The sequence below is a fragment of the Bison bison genome, unplaced genomic scaffold (genome assembly GCF_000754665.1).
Source record: "Bison bison bison isolate TAMUID 2011002044 unplaced genomic scaffold, Bison_UMD1.0 scf7180017864201, whole genome shotgun sequence".
NCBI lineage: Eukaryota > Metazoa > Chordata > Mammalia > Artiodactyla > Bovidae > Bison > Bison bison.
Genome location: NW_011494773.1, coordinates 1002748 through 1019162, shown reverse-complemented (window position 1 = coordinate 1019162; position 16415 = coordinate 1002748). Strand labels below are relative to the sequence as shown.

Here is a 16415-nt window from a genome sequence, read left to right as displayed (position 1 = left end):
GGAAACCTTCTGGACTGCGGAAGGCGTGGGGCCTCCTGGGGGGCAGAACCTCAGAGTAGGCAGGCCCTCTGGAAGAAAGTACCTGCTTTCTGGGAGAGGAAAGCCTCCGAAGGTATACCCCCGCCTGAGTATGCCAGAGTCCTGGCACTAAACACTGCCCGCCCAGACCGTGGGTGGAGGCCGGGATGGGTGGGCGGGGATGTCGGAGAAGTGGTTACGAAATGTATGTGCTGCCTCCTGCTGATCAGGTGGGGAGAAGTTGCCTTTCCTCCTTGGTGGTCTCCGGCCTCAGGGGGGAGTGAGCTCTGGCCCAGGCCTTGGCATTGCCATGGCGGAGGAAAAAAACACAACATACCAAATGAAAAAAAAAAAAAAGAGCCAGTTACAGATGAGCCCCGCACCTGCCTTTCCATCCCCGTACCCCCCGCCCCTCCAGCACCCGGGACTCTGCACACAGCCAGGAGGCGAGGAGCCCCTTCCGCCGCGACGGCTCACGGCCATGATACAGGACTTGAATGTTGAGGCTGGTGGCTGTGGAGGTGTTTGCGTCGGTCCATCCGACTGTCCTTGGGCGGGAGTCCGTCCGTGGGCCGGGCCATCAGACCTTGGCCTCCAGCATCTCCAGGAAGAGTTTGTGCATGGGCACCTTGCCTTGCAGTTTGATGCTGTAGAAGTGCTGCACCGCCTTGGCGGCCGTCTGCCGCAGCAGGGGCAGCGTCAGCAGCAACTTGCCCGTCCTCCGAGGCTCCTCGTGGCGCTGGCTCAGCTCGTAGTCCTGCAGCGCCTCGTGCAGCAGGTCCTGCAGCTTCTGGACCGCCTCCAAATCCTCGATGTACATGGAATCTGCGGACACAGTGGGGTGGGCATTAGCGGTACAACTGCGGAGCGCAGCCCCGGGTGTAGGGGGCCCCCATCACTGCTTTCAGAGCCTTCCAGACCCTCACGTTACAGAGACAAAACCAGGCTCAGAAAGGTTAAGCTACAGGTCTGAAGTCTCAGAAGCCAGTGACTAGAGCTGGGGTTCACACCCAAGGAGAGATCTGTGCCTATGGAAGACTTTTCTTAGATAACCACCAGGAGGCGGCAGTGAAGGGTTTGAACAGGAGCAGTGAAGGGTTTGCCCCAGAGGTGGGGCGGGGTGAGGGGGAGAACCTCTGGCGCCAAAGTGGTGGAATTGTGATCTTGCCCCCTCACTTGCTAGCTCTGTGACTTTCAGCAAGTTGTTTCATTTGCACCTCATGTTCCTCATTTGTGAAAGGCCATAATACCTAGATCTACCTTGAGAGGCTAAATGAGTTAGTACCCATCAAGGGCTTAAAATAGTACTTGTCACAACTATGATACCATCATCACCAGAACCATCACCACTACCACCATTATCTTATACCTTCACAATCGTCAGCTTATCACCACTGTCATATCACCACCACCATCACCATACCATCACCACCGCCACCACCATACCATCACCACCGCCATAACCACCACCACCACCATAAATACCACCACCATCACCATCTTATCACCACCATCATCAACTTATCACCATCATGATCATCAGTTTATCACCACTGTCATATCACCACCATCATCATCACCACCATCACCTCCATCATCACCATCAGCATCTTATCAGCATCATGATATCAGCTTATCAGTCATATGATGTGATCAGTCATATCACCGCCATCATCATCATTATAGTCACCATCATGATTTTATTGTTACTGCTCCCACTCGGCACCAGCTCGAGTCTTCAGTGCACTCCCTAACCTTACAGAACAGTTGTTACAGTTGCATGTACACAGATAAAGGGGCTGAGTTCTGCGTCTGGGTGCCCTGAGGTGGGGCGTATGGGGGAACTGAGATCGCTTGGCTGGACAGGTAGGGCACAAAGAAGGGAGATGCTATTGGGAGTTCTAGAAAATCCTGGGGAGGGCTTTGGACTCTGGCCATGAATTCCAAGTGAAATTTACCTAAATCGCAGAGGGGCAAGGAGGTGCCGGCCGATGGCTGGGTTACAGGTGGGTCCAAGTCAAAGCAAAGTGGAGCCTACTTCCTGGCCTCTGGAAAAATAACCCACCTTCTTCTGACATTCCTTAAAGATATTGAGCCTCCACCCTGAAGTGCAGCACCCAAGGCCTGTCCAAGGTGGGAGGGTAAGGGTGCATGTGGGTCAAGTGAACTGGAAGCTCGGGGTGGGTCACCACGGACGGCTGAGCAGGTTTCCCAGACTCCTCAAAGGAACAGCGCAGTTCTTTGCATGCTGTGTTTGCTAATTTTTTTTCCTTTCTATGCTGTGTTTGTTTAGCTACCAGACTGCTGAGGGCAGCTGTACCAACTGGCTGACCCCAGTGATGCCCTCTGACCTTGTGGCCCCTGCACTCAGCCCATGCCTCCACAGGCCCTGCCTCTTTCTCTTACGAGAACAGCAGTAGAGTGAGGTGGATGAGACTCTGGAGCCTTAGATGCTGTGTGACTTTGGCCAAGTTACTTAGGCTCTGAGATTGTTTCCTTGTCCATGACACAGAGCACATGAGGGTGCACGCCTTACAGGTGAGGGCTAAATGAGCCAGCACGTCATTAGGCACTCAGTAAGCAACTAATAAATGTTGTTATTATCGTTACTTTGAGAACTCACAAGGCAGGAGATGCCCTTGAGGGGCTGGCCCCATACCTGAGATTCCCCCACAGTGTTCTGCTCCTTGTTGCTAAGGCAGTGAGGACTCTTCCTTTTGGCAGTTGGGGGAGAAACCTGGCTCCATTCCTACACTCTTGGCTGATTTCAGAGCATGGTCCCTGTAAGGCTGCGACCTGTCCATCCAGACCCCATGCCTCCTGCCAGCTTCCTCTCCCCATCACCCCGCCCTCCCCAAGGAGGCCAAAATTGGCAGCTGCCTTCGACCGAAAATGAAATAAAATAACATTGCAAGATTAATTTCTTTGCAATCTATCAGCGAGTCTGTATTGATGGCATTGATAAACTGTTAATTACAAAATCAATGGCTATGAATTTTTTTCTGCTGTCAAGGAGCCTTGGAGAGGCCAGGAGGGGGTGAAAGACAGCCAGCTGGCTCCCGAGGGGCTGTGTTTTGGGGCAATAGCCTCTGAGGTGCTCCGGCCCACGTAACCTCAGCAGAGGCACCCACAGTGGGTTGCCTCCAGGCAATGATCTCCTAGCCCTTCTCTCCTCCAGCTAACACACTATCTGCCTGGATGACTTCCCCCTGGCTGCTGGGAACAGGCCATGTCCCCGGAGGCTTTCAAGGCTCCCTATACCAACCCCATTTCACTCCACTCCCTTCACAGTCCTGGAGCTCCGGTCTAATACCAACAGCTCTTCTAGCCTAATCTCTCAACAGGCCTGTTCTTTCTGTTTCCTGCCTGCACCTGGTCACTCCATGACTCAGCCAAGGTTGTGGGCATCACAAACTCCTCTTTTCCCACTTAGAGCTCTTGGATCTGCAGAGAGCTGCAGGATGGCCTGGTAAACACCACGGGGCCAAGAAGTCCAAGTTCCCGGCACTCTGTCGCTCACGACAAAGCATGTACTCAGGTAAGCTTGATGCTAGCTGAAGTTCCTGATGGGCTCTGTCAGTCTTTGCATGGGTGCTCAGTCACTTCATTCATGTCCGGCTCTGTGACCCTGTGGACTGGAGCCCACCAGGCTCTCCTGTCCATGAGATTCTCCAGGCAAGAATACTGGAGTGGGTTGCCACACCCTTCTTTCTCCAGGGTATCTTCCTGACTCAGGGATCAAACCCAGGTCTCCTGTGTCTCCTGCGTTGCAGGCAGATTCTTTACCACTGAGACACCAGGGAAGCCCGTCAGTCCTTAGGAGTTTCATGTGTGTGTGTGTGTGTGTGTGCGCATGCATGCACTTGGATATGCATGTGTGCATGTCTGTCTGTATGTATTGAGATCAAGACAAGAGCAGCTGGCAGAGCTGAATAGTCCTCGGAGAGCCCTTGCAGTTTGTCCGTGGGGGGTGAGGTGACCACTGAGCGGCCTCCTACCTCTTCACACTCCTCTCCTGGTCCGGGCAAGCTTGAGCTCCTGGTCTCTTTCATGAGAAGTGGTCAGGAGACTCCAACAACAAGGATGTGCCCTTGAGGGTCTGGCCAGCCCTGCTGCGTCTCTCTGTGCTCCCCAGTGTCCTCTGCTCTTACTGATTTCCTCTCCTCCTCTGCCCTCGCAAACCCCCAGCCCCTCTATGACCACTGACTACAATGCCTCCCTTTGAATAGGAGAGCGTGCAGGGCTGTGAGGGTGTGAGACTCGGCTGTATGACGTGTGATGACCGAGATCTGTCCCCTACATTTGTCAAAACAGACAGAACCGGACAACACAAAGAGTGCGCTCTGCTGGCAACTCTGGACTTTGGTTAATAATAATGTATCAACATTGGCTCATTAATTGTAACAAATTACCACACTAAGCCGAGATGTTAATAATAGGGGAAATGGTAACAGGGATTGGAGGACATGGGTGGGCTGGTGTGTGGAACTCTATGGAACTGTACCTGATCAGTTACTCTGTCAACCTGAAACTGTATGAAAAAATCCCAACAACATTAGCATTCTCTAACAAAGACTACATTGCAATTTTGGAATCCCAAGGTGTGGGTAAATGGTCTCTACAGAGGTATGTAAAATGTTTAATTCTTATTTTACATTAGTTTTTTTTTTTTTAATAAAAGGGATTTGAACTAAAAAAAAAAAAGCTTCCCTCTGTCTATTAGGTTGGGTTTCTTAGAAGCAGAGACCGACACAGGGGTTCAGGTGCAGGGGATTTGTGGAGAGTGTGCTTTCAGGAGAAAAGGTGGGAGGTAGGATAGAGCGAGGGTAGGAGCAAGCAAGGTAGGAAGGCAGCCTGCTTGGCTCTGATCCCACTCCAGGAGTCCAGCCTTTTGTTCTCCTGTGTGTGTCTGCCATTGGCTGAAGGTGTGTGTGGGGTGTGGGGAGTTGATGGAATCCTCCAAACAAGGCAGATAAAGGTAGGTCTCTGGTGAAGGGAGAAGCTATGAGCTATTAGCAGCAAAATTCAGCAGCTGGGGCACGGGTGTGTTAAGCTAGTGAGGGGGGTCTGAGTGGGGCACCAACGGCAACCCCTGCCTTCTCCATGAAGCCATTTGTTAGGGGGCCAGCTGTCCTGCTTTTCCAGGAACTGCTGTTTCTCAGGACATGGAACTTCCAGTGAAAGTGCGACAGCATCAAGCAAACCAGCTGGTTATCCTGTCTGTACATCTGGAACCAGCTCTCCTTCTTCCACACACTGATAACACTTGTTTCCTCAAATATTAATAATAATGACAATAATTAATATTTATTGAACATTTCCTCTAGGCAAAGCACAGAGGTAAGTGCTTATTTAAAAAACATTTAAAAAACAAAAGTGCTCAGAGGAGGGACAGAGATGTTCCCACTTTACACACGGGACAGAGCTACGGAAGGTTGCCACACTGCTACTAAATATCACAGCTAGAATTCAAACTTGGGTCCCATTTCCACTTGACTGAGACTTGAGCAATTGACTACTACATGCGCCCAGCAGCAGAATTAAGTGTCTGCGTGCCTGACACTCTTTCTTTAGGAGAGGGAGCCTACCTTTCTCCTTCTTCTGCAATCCCCACCCCAACCCCCGGCACCTGGCCTGGTACCTGCAGAGGGCGGACACCTTCTGAGTGTGGACACAGGTTATATTTAAGCTCCCAGATAGTCTAGTCGGAAGTTGGTAGGTAGAGGCTAAAACAACTGGAGTGAAGCCTCCTTTTTAATGCCAGGAGGGTTTTCTCTCTTGGGCCTGGGCAATTTGAGCAGGAGATTTAAGGAGCCTGTATAAGCTTGGAGTTGGTTTTGGAATCTGGGGACCTGGGCTTAGGTCCCAGTACTCTTTGGCTGTGTGACCCTGGGCAATGTGCTTCAGCTTTCCAAGCCCCCAGTTTCTCCATTTGTAAAGTGGGCTTAAAATGATAAGACCGTTGCTCATAGGGTTGAATTGTAAGACAAAATCGGTTCACGGCTAATTGATTTAATAGGCTGCATACTTAAGTGCCAGGCATGTTGTAAGCATAATTTTACAGAAATAAATCCCTTCCATAGTCTTCTGGGGTGGAATCTTCTGGACTGTTTGCTATTCCCATTTTACTGATGAAGAAACTGAGGCACAGAGTGACGTGAGGCACAGACTTGCTCAAGTGACAGAAGCAGGATTTGACTCTTAGCAACTGGGCTCTGCTCAAACGGTAAAGCATCTTTCTACAATGCGGGAGACTACTCGAGCCCTGGGTTGGGAAGATCCCTTGAAGAAGGAAATGGCAATCCACTCCAGGACTATTGCCTGGAGAATCCCATGGACAGAGAAGCCTGGTAGGCTACAGTCCATGGGGTTGCAAAGAGTCGGACACGACTGAGCGACTTCACTCACTCACTCAACTGGGCTCTAGAATCTGTGCCCTTAACCCTCGTGCTGATCTGCATGGCAAGGGCCCAGCAGAGGGCTTAGGAAATACTGAACCAATGCCAGCCTTCGTCACCACCTTTGCAACTCCGGGCCACCTCATGCACAACCTTTGGTGGCAAGAAGCTCTAGCATCATCATGCCACTCCTGCTCCTTAGAGCCACCCTAATCGCTGGCCCCAGAGCTGTGCATGCTCCCCTGGGCCCCAAGACCTGTCTGAGCTCCCCTGCAGGCCCCACCCTTGCCCGTACCTGAGTTGGCCAGGGCCAGGGCCTTGAGCGTCACGAACTCCTCCTTCTCCACCTTGAGCTTCTTGTACCTGCGCACCAGCTGCAGGATGGCCCGGTAGAGCTCCAGCAGCCCTGCGAGGCGGGAGTGCTCCTCGTCCATGATGTAGTCCTCCGCATACACCAGCTTGTCGTCGTAGGGCAGCGAGCGGTACACGATGCCCAGGATAAGGATCTCCATCCAGGCGCTCTGCAGCAGGCTCATCTGGTCCCCCAGCGAGAGGTTGGAGAAGCCTGCCGGGAGAGGGGGCCAGCAGGGTGGCAGCGGTCAGGTGGGTGGGCTGGGGTGGAGGGCAGAGGGGGAGGGGAACCTCTGCCTGCCCCTCCCTTCCACCTGCTGGACTCACGGTCCTTCCTTGGTGAATGAGTCAGATGCGGAATTCATGGAAAAGACTTATATAACGAGAGCTCAGTCAACGTTGACAGTTGTTATTGTCCTTGTCCTTGTTAGTTCTATATATTTTTCAAATGTGCGATGAGGCTTTTTGATTAACCAAAGGCATTTGTAATTTAAGGAGCTCCTGAATACATAGTAGAATCAGGAAGTGGCAGGACAGGGTCCCCTCCACTGAGAAGCTTCCAGATCCCCCTCTCTGCTCAAAGCAGGGGAGGCGTGGGGGTTTTAGAGTGACATCTGATCCTTAAGGTGGAGTCTCAGCTGTACGGAAGCAAGGGGCCCAACCAGGAAGGAGGAAATCACCTGCTCCCAGCCAGTGACCCCCTAGTGACCACAGCTGGGGCTGCTAAGTGCTCAAGAGCCCTCGGAGTCAGGGGGCACTTTATCACGGGCAGCCTATCCTCCCAGAAGTCAGCCCCGCTGGCCTGGCCATCACTCTTCACCTAATGATGTCCTAAGCAGTCCTGTATCCTGTGAGCTTGGATCATGGCCGTTTCCCCTTTGGAAAAGACCCTGATGCTGGGAAAGACTGAGGGCAGGAGGAGAAGGGGGAGACAGAGGATAAGATGGTTGGATGGCATCACCAAACATGAGTTTGAGCAAAGTCTGGGAGATAGTGAAGGACAGGGAAGCCTGGCGTGCTGCAGTTCATGGGGTTGCAAAAAGTCAGGCACGATTTAGCGTTAAACAACGAGCATGGAGTCCAGAGTGAAAGAAGGTTAGGGGCGGGGATGGCTCCAGAATTATGACACCGTCTTGTTCAGTGTGCTCTGGAGATTGCCTGGGCTTGAATCCCAATTCCTCATTTACTATCTGTAGGCTGACCTTGGAGGAGCTGTGCTACTTCCCCAAACCTCAGCTTGCTCATCTGTGAAATGGGTACAACAGTAGTGCCTGTTTCAGAGAGCCGCTGTGAGGCCTAAATGAGACGACAATTATGCAACATACATTTACTGAGCTCTTGCTATTATTAGTGATGAGATGAAAAGTCTTCATCTGCGAAATGAGAAGGATACACTGGAACTGAGTTACATGTGCACTTAACTTGCTGCTGCTGCTGCTAAGTCGCTTTAGTAATGTTCGACTCTGCGACCCCATAGACGGCAGCCCACCAGGCTCCGATTTAAAAGAAAGAAAAACTAAAGGAAGGAAAGAAGGAAAAGAAGGGAGCAGGGAGGGAGGAAGAAAGCTGATTTTCAAATATCTTGATTACTAAACGCAAGGCAGTAACTTCCACCCAAACTCAGGAGTGGATTCCAACACCAACTGCGCCAGACACACCAAAAAGGAAAGGTACCCACAGAGTCATGGCACCCCACGTCTGTCACGGACAACTGAGATTAAGAGATCTCCCTAGGAGTAACTCTTCTTGCGTAGGACTCTTGCTGACCTAGAACCTCAGCCTGCTTAGATGCAGGGTTCTGATTTGGGGTGAGAGGAGAACAAAGAGAGATGGCATGTAGGAAACACTTAGCACCTCCCCCCTGTACCCCCAAATTCCCCTGCCACCCCAGCCACACACACAGTCAGTGCTCAGCAAACCTGAACCAGGAAGGTGGTGATGGCTGTAGCTGTCACTGTCGTTGTAGTTGTTGGCATGCTACTGACATGACTCTTCTCCCCTAAAGCCTGGAGGTCCTGGGGGTCCCAAGCTTCCAGACTGGCCCACTGACCTGGGTTTCCACGGAGTCTACTCCACCCTCACCTGCTGTCCTGTCTCTGAGAGCCACTGTCCCTCCCTACTTTCCAACCAGTGTAACCAACCAGTGCTCAACTTTAGGGGGTTCCCAGGGGATGAAGCCCCCTTCACTAGCAGGTCCCCCGTTCCCAGTGAACACCCTTCTTAGTCTGATCACTGCGGTTCACAGGCTGATCTGTAGCCCTGGGGCCTGGGATCACCACCCGGCTGCTGGCACCCCCAGGTGACCGCCCACAGAGCTGGAGTGATTACTCTGAGGCCACGGGGCAAGCGTGGATGGCTGCGCCTTCCCGGGGGACAGGCTGTGGCACACAGGGGTCGGGGGCGTGTGCTGTCGTCCAGACCCAGCGTGGGAGCAGAGGACGTGCGGCTGCCTGCAGTGGTGGGGAGAGCCGGGAGGTAATGAAAGATAGATAGAAATGGACATCCAATTTCCCTTATCGAGCCTCTGAGCGGGAGAGGCCTGGGGTGACATTAATTAACAGATACCAATCAGCCAGCACGGGGGGGTGTGTGTGTGTGTGCACGGACGTGTGGACTGCACTGGGGGTGTGGGTCTCAGGGCAGACAGACTGGGAGGGGAGATGTAGGAGGTGGATGGGGCGAAATTAATAGACAACTGAATTGGAAGGTGGCAGAGAAGGAAGGCGAGCTGGGCTTCTGGAAAAGGAGAAAAGACCCGCACGAGGTTCCTCACTAGGAGACCATGAGCTCTGCCCCTCTGTTCACCCCACAAATACTTACTGAGCACCTACTAAGTGCCAGGCCCTGTGCTGGGCACTGGGGACAGACCGGCCAGCTTGAACCAGGGCCAGGCCCTGCCTTCATGAGCTCGGTCAAGAGGGAAAGACACACCCCAGTGTGTGTCTTGTGAGGTTTAGGGCTGTCAGAAAAGCTACCCCGAGAGGAAGGGCTGAAGATATGCAAAGGGGGAGTTTGGCCCAAATGAGAGAGAGTCCAGGCGGCTTTACAGGAGAGGAAGCTTTGGGGCCGAGCTCTGAAAGGCAAGTGGGGTGTGTCTGCGTGGACGGCTGTCACCTCTGGGCTCCTGGGAGCATGGTCTCCCCCACTGCCCAGCACCTGGCCTGCGGCACAGGGGCTCCACAAACATTCCCAGCACAGAGGAGGGAACGGACAGACGCCACTGGGCCTCGAGTCCCGGGTGATGAGAAAACAGGCCAAAAGAACAGGGTTGGACCCTCTTAGTCCTCTGGGCAGGATTCCAGGTTGAGCTGCCTTTGCTGATCCTGTGTGAGTCAGAGACAGGCCTGCAGGGCAGGGGGTATGGTGGGGGTGTGGTGGCGGGGATGAGTGCCTCCGGGACGTAGGGTCAGCACCTGAGGGTGCCCTGGGGCCTGTGCACACACCCCCGGCTAGGATGGTCTGGGGAGTGACTCAGCCCCTGACTCTCTTTCTCCTTCAGAAGGAGCTGGAAATAGTGTTCAAAATCCAGCTGCATGCTCCGAAGTGCTGCCCGGCGGACAGAAGTGGCTTCATGTTGCAGGGATGTGGGGAGGGGGGAAATAGACTGGATATTTTCTAATATTTGAAACAGTCTGAATATTTTCTAATGTTTGAAAAAAAGAAACACTAGAGAAAAAAAAGAGAAGTAAAAATGACCTCTAGGAGACAGGAGGGGGAGGGGGTGGGGATGGACCTAAGAATTAGTTCTCCATACACATTTTTGCCTAGTTTGATTTGCATGTTGAAGAAGTAAGATTAAATTAACCGTAACATAAAAGGCATGTTCCTATCCACCTAGCCATCTCACTATTAGGAATTTCTCCTAGAAAGAGAAGTATGTATAAACACACAAAGGTACATGTGGAAGGGGTGTTGGCTAGATCCATTTGTAAGGACCCAAAGCAGGCAACAAGCTACACGCAACCCATGTCCTTAAATAGAAATGTACTAAATGTAATTATTAGCTAGGTGAGTGGTACATTAGAAGCCACTAGAGAGAACCACTTGTGCAGATGTGGAAAGATACCCATTGCCCAAGAAGGATGCAACTGTTAAGGGCGTAGATGCCAGAGCCAGCCTGTCTGTCGGAATCGCAGCTCTGCTGATCCCTTGGCTGTGACCCTGGGCACATTTTTCTGTGCCTAAAATGGGAATAATACTACTACTTACCCCAAGGGTTTGTTTGGGTTAAATGAGCTAATGCATAGACCACTTAGAAGAACACGTCTTAGCACACAGTAATGGCTACTAGTTCATATAACTAAATGAACACAGCAGAGTGTAAAGCAGTGTTACAGGAGGAGTCACGGTGGGGAGGGGACACACACGCGCACAGGCACACCCACATACACATACAAGAAAGATGGGTATTTGGAATACATCACTTCCACCCCTCTGCCACCCCTTTACTGGAAGCAGTATTCTTTTATTAAACCCAAACAAAGGAGCTGAAGCTCTCCTCCCTGCCCTTCAGCAATGCACCCTTCACTTCTGCATTTCTGTGCTGGGCTGGGTCTGCCCCTCCATCAGGTGACCAGCAATACTGAGGCAGAGGGGGCTGCTGGGGGAAGCTGCGTGGGGGGCTGCCCACTGCCCCTCTCTTCCCATCTGTCCCACCTTGAGCTCTGCTGCCCCCCCCGAAAGTTGCTTTATCGGCACCAACTGATCTAATAACATTCAGGCTCTTCCCAAGACCCCATCCCCCAGTGATTTGACAGCATGAGCTCCTAGAATTAAAAAAAAAAAGAGCACATAATTTGTGGCAAGTGGAGTTCATAATCTGTTAATTTATTATCGTTTCTGTCGACCTGGAGGGCCATTAGCAGAGGTAATAAAGGGAGATATAATTATAGGATCTGAGGCCACTCCAGACACAGCTGCTGTCACTCGGCAGCCCATATTTCATCAGCCGCTGGCGTTCTTTCCCCAGGGTAAGCCAGACGGTGGCTACCTGGGCGCAGGGCAGCCCAGGGACCCTCTGTGAGGAGGCCTTTTTGGGGGCTCCCCTGCAGAAGTTGTGCACATGTCAACCTGGGCCGGGCAGGGCCGGCTGGGGGGAGGCTGTCTGACTGGGGCACCCTTGGGGCTGCCTGAGCTGGGAGGATAACAGTTAATAACACCTGGGGGCGGAAATTCATCAAGTGATACCCACTGCCTGTGCTGCCTCTTGCTCTCATCTCTCCCTGCCGGGGAACCAGAGGTGGACACTCTAAAGACTCGGGCTTGTCCTCTGGGCAACCTAATACTTGGAAAATTCAACTCAAGGGGATGGGCAACTTCAGACTGACTTAAACAAAAGGACAGCTGCTATTCTGAAGGAATCTGAATCACCCCCAAGCTAATCCACTGGACACACCCTTGCAGAAGAGTGTGTTCAAAACCACCACTTCGTGGCAAATAGATGGAGAAACAATGGAAACCATAGCTCCAAAATCACTGCAGATGGTGACTGCAGTCATGAAATTAAAAGATGCTTACTCCTTGGAAAAATGCTATGACAAACCTAGACAGCGTATTAAAAAGCAGAGACATACTTTGCCGACAAAAGTCCGTCTAGTCAAAGCTGTGGTTTTTCCAGTAGTCATGTATGGATGTGAGAGTTGGACTATAAAGAAAGCTGAGTGCCGAAGAATTGATGCTTCTGAACTGTGGTGCTGGAGAAGACTCTTGAGAGTCCCTTGGACTGCAAGGAGATTCAAACAGTCCATCCTAAAGGAAATCAGTTCTGAATACTCATCGGAAGGACAGATGCTGAAGCTGAAACTCCAATACTTTGTCCACCTGATGGGAAGAACTGACTGATTGGAAAAGACCCCGATGCTGGGAAAGATTGAAGGCGGGAGGAGAAGGGGATGACAGAGGATGAGATGGTTGGATGGCATCATTGACTCGATGGACATGAGTTTGAGCAAGCTCCAGGAGATGGTGAAAGAAAGGGGAGCCTGGGGTGCTGCAGTCCATGGGGTCGCAAAGGATCGGACACTGAACTGAACTGAAAACTATGGAGGAAATGCAGGGAGGTGCCAGCAATGAGTTTATGCTCAGATGACCCTTCCTTCTGGCTAAGCTGGTGGCTCAGTGCCGCATGAGTATGTCTGCTTCCGTGCACAGCACCTAATGCCCTTCTGGACTTTTCCTCCATGGCCACTGCCCATCAATCCTGAAGACCTAGCTCAACTCATGGGCTGAACCCCGTGGCACCCCTCCTGCCTCTGTGTTCCATCCTGTGGTTTTTCCTGATGCATTTGATAACTAAGCCTCTTCCTTCGCATGAGTGAGATACAGGAGGTGGGAGATGGGTGAGTAGACAGGAAACAAGATTGGTCTTCGGGGGTAATTGTTGAAACAAGGTAATGAAGGTTCATCATACTATTTGGTCTACCCTCCCCTTGAAATTTTCCGTGAAAAAAATCTTTTTAAAGTTATCTATATTATTCCCAAAGGAGACCCTTAGACCCTTAGGGCTCCAGAGGTGGAGCTTAGGGCAGAAATGAATGGAATTATTTGTATCAGCCACAACTCCAAGCAAGAGTGTGTACGTGCATGCTAAATCGCTTTAGTCGTGTCCAACTCTGTGCAACCCTCTGGACTGTAGCCCACCAGGCTCCTCTGTCCACGAGGAGTCTCCAGGCAAGAATACTGGAATGTGTTGCCATGCCCTCCTCCCGGAGATCTTCCTGGCCCAGGAATCAAACCCAAGTCTCCTGCATTGGCATGTGGGTTCTTTACCACGAATGCCATCTGGGAAGCCCTCAAGAGAGCTCACGTACCGTTCATGTGCAATGTGTGAACACGCAATTTCGCTTCAATAAGTGCAGCAAAAGCAGATCTGAAGCACCCTTTATGTGCCAGGCTCTGGACCAGACGACACTGAGGCGTGAGGTATGGTTTCCTGTGCTTAATTCAGGGCAGCGGGTTGGGTTCCTCTCCAGGGCACTAAACTGAGCCGATTTAAGAAGCCAGTCCTTCTGTCTGTCCAGGAACCAAGATGGACAGTTGATGACTCAAGCCCCAGGATGGGGCCCTGACTTGTATAAGCCTGCTCTTTCTCATTCTCTTTCTAAGGGCCAGTGAGCAGGTCTTCAGATAAGTTTTCCATCTAATCTGAGATGGGATTAAGTCAATTAGTTTAACTGAATCAGGCACTTGATTATGTCATCACCCTTAATATGAAGTTTACATGCAGTGGCAGAAGACCCTATTAATTAATTTTACCTTAAACACTAGAAGGTCAGGCCCAAATAATTCAGCATGCAAATGTATGCAAAATAGGCAAATTAGCATTTGAGACAGACAAATGAGCCCCTATGTTTATTTTATTTTTTAATCAAGAGGAATTCAGCTCTGGACAAGGAGAAATGATGTGAAAGGAGGCTTTTAATACTATTAGCAACGACAACAACCATGGTCATGGTCTCTGCCATTTATCAAGTGCCCACTATGTGTGGGGGCTGGGCTAAATGTGCCATAGCCTCCCAGCAACCCAAAGGAGTGGGGGGCTGGGGGGCTGCTATTCACAGGTGGGGACCCTGAAGCACAGAAAAATGAAGCATCTCACACTGGGGCACCAAGTATCTCTCTCTAAACCAGTTAGGACCAAGCTGGGAGGAGGGCCCAGGTCTGCCTGAATCCTCAGCAACCATCCTGCTCTGCTCACTGCCCTCTTGGCTGGGCACAGACAAGAAGTGGAGCTGGGGGGGTGAGAAGGAAAATGGGCGCAGGGGACGCAGTGACTCCTGGTTCTTCTCCACCCCTGGGAGGCACTGTGGGCATGAGGTGGTCAAAAAAGGAGGCAGTGACCTGCGGGTCCACCAGGAGCCACTCCTGAGCCATTGCTGTGATGCAGTTATCTGCTCAGGCTGGAAGAGGAGCATGTGATGGGAAGCGGGGTGTGCGGGGGGGCCGTGCCCCATTTGGCCCTGGGTTAGTGGAGCAATCCAGGCTGAGGTGTCTTAAGCAGTGGCCTGACCCCACATTGTTGCTGAATCAGCACAGGGCAGATTCAAAAACTACTGAGTGTGTAATCCTAAGAGGCTGAGCTCCTTAGTAAGGGCGCTCCAGCCCAGATCCCCGGGGAGCCCAGCCCTGAGTCAGGGAGTCCCTGCTGAAGGAATTCTAGGCTTCCTGCCAACGGTGATACCAGCAACATCTCTGAGCTGTTATCCGCAGGAAGGCTCACTCCCATAAGTTGTGCACATAGCATTTTATATAAGGACTTTCTGACCTGCCCCAATCAACTGTGGGCCTTGGCATCTGAGGTTTAGGACACCTTTGCTACAGAACCACGAATGCTGTATTCATCTTTCAGAGCCAGTGGCAAACACAGAAGGGATCTACAGACAGGAAGATAAACTGTCCCATGTCACATAGCTAGGAAGAATCCGAGTCCACCATAGGTCACTGCCAGAGGGGAACAGGCTGTTTCCCCGACATTATGAACCAAGCCGTGAGAACTGTAAAGGAGCAAACTGCACAGACTTTAGAAAGCCCCTCAGCAAAGGTGTGATGTAGAGGATGTGGGTATCTGTGTCTACATAAACATAAAAAAAAGTCAGCTCCTTCCTTTTATCCAGTTTTAAAAGGCTGAAGGAGGGGTCTGGAGCCACAGACAATGAAGAGAAGTCTGGATCACCCAAGACCTGTTCATTACATATACTTCTCATGCCAGAAATGATCTTAAAAATCACAGGATCCAAATTAAGAGACTGGCCTCCCTTAAGATCAGGCAAAAGGGAATAGCGAGCATATGGCTGATGTCAAGGACATATTAAAAGCATCCCACACCCGCTTGCATTTCATCCCTATGTCAAAGTGCACGAAGGAGGTAGTGCTGGTATTCCCAGTGTGCAGAGAGGTCAGATGACCCGCCCTGGGTCACGCAGCTAGCAAGTTGCAGACCTAGAACTCGAACCCCAATCTGATTCCCAAGCCCACACTCTTAACCACTCCACTTCACTAGTAGGAAACAAGAGAGTCAGTGCCTCTTCTATTTCCCAGTATATGATCAATATGGAGAAAACCCTGTTCTTTGGCCTTTAAGGATCCAAAGAACTTGCTTTGATTGTTACCTAATGTAGAAGCAATCATAGCCCCACTAGAATGCTAATCAGGAGCATCACTGGACCTTCCAAATGCCTGCTCACCTCCAGTCTCACAAAGAGAGAAAGGATCCCAGAGAAGAACAGGCTTGCCAAGATCCCACATGGCTCCTGGGTTCCGGGCTCCCACGCATCAGAACCAGAGCCATGGGGAGAAGAGCTGCTAGTCTCTGCCTACACCCTCCCCCAGTCCCGTGTCCCTGTGGGACTCACCTGGGATGTGCTTGGCCCAGCCAATGATGACCACGAGCTCCCTGTCTGCCAGGTCACAGAGAGTGGTCAGAGCCTTGATGTCGCCCTCTGGCATGCCGGGCGGAGGCATGGCATACAGTTTGTCCGGCTCAGCCACCAGCAGGTAGGAGACGATTTTAGTCACTGCAAAGACCAAGGGGAGAATGTAAATGCCTGGGGAAAGAGGAAAGAGGCCAAAGGTGGAGCCTGAGATGGCTCTGGAAGAAAAATTTGGGTCCCAGGGAGCCCTAGGAAGGTCAAACATGTCTCAACCCTCCCT

At 51.5% G+C, this 16415-nt stretch overlaps 1 protein-coding gene across 2 annotated transcripts in view; it reads right to left on the bottom strand.

Annotated features, from left to right (window-relative positions):
• Positions 1 to 6: 6 nt before the first annotated feature.
• The window catches only part of ESRRB (estrogen-related receptor beta), a 184044-nt gene continuing 167635 nt past the window's right edge, over positions 7 to 16415 (bottom strand). For both annotated transcript variants that reach the window (XM_010844374.1, XM_010844373.1), the window contains 3 exons: positions 16118 to 16279; positions 6712 to 6981; positions 7 to 843 (listed from right to left, as the gene is read on the bottom strand). In XM_010844374.1, the coding sequence (XP_010842676.1) occupies positions 599 to 843; positions 6712 to 6981; positions 16118 to 16279 (677 nt within the window). In that variant the 3' untranslated portion in view covers positions 7 to 598. The remainder of the gene's footprint in view (positions 844 to 6711; positions 6982 to 16117; positions 16280 to 16415) is intronic.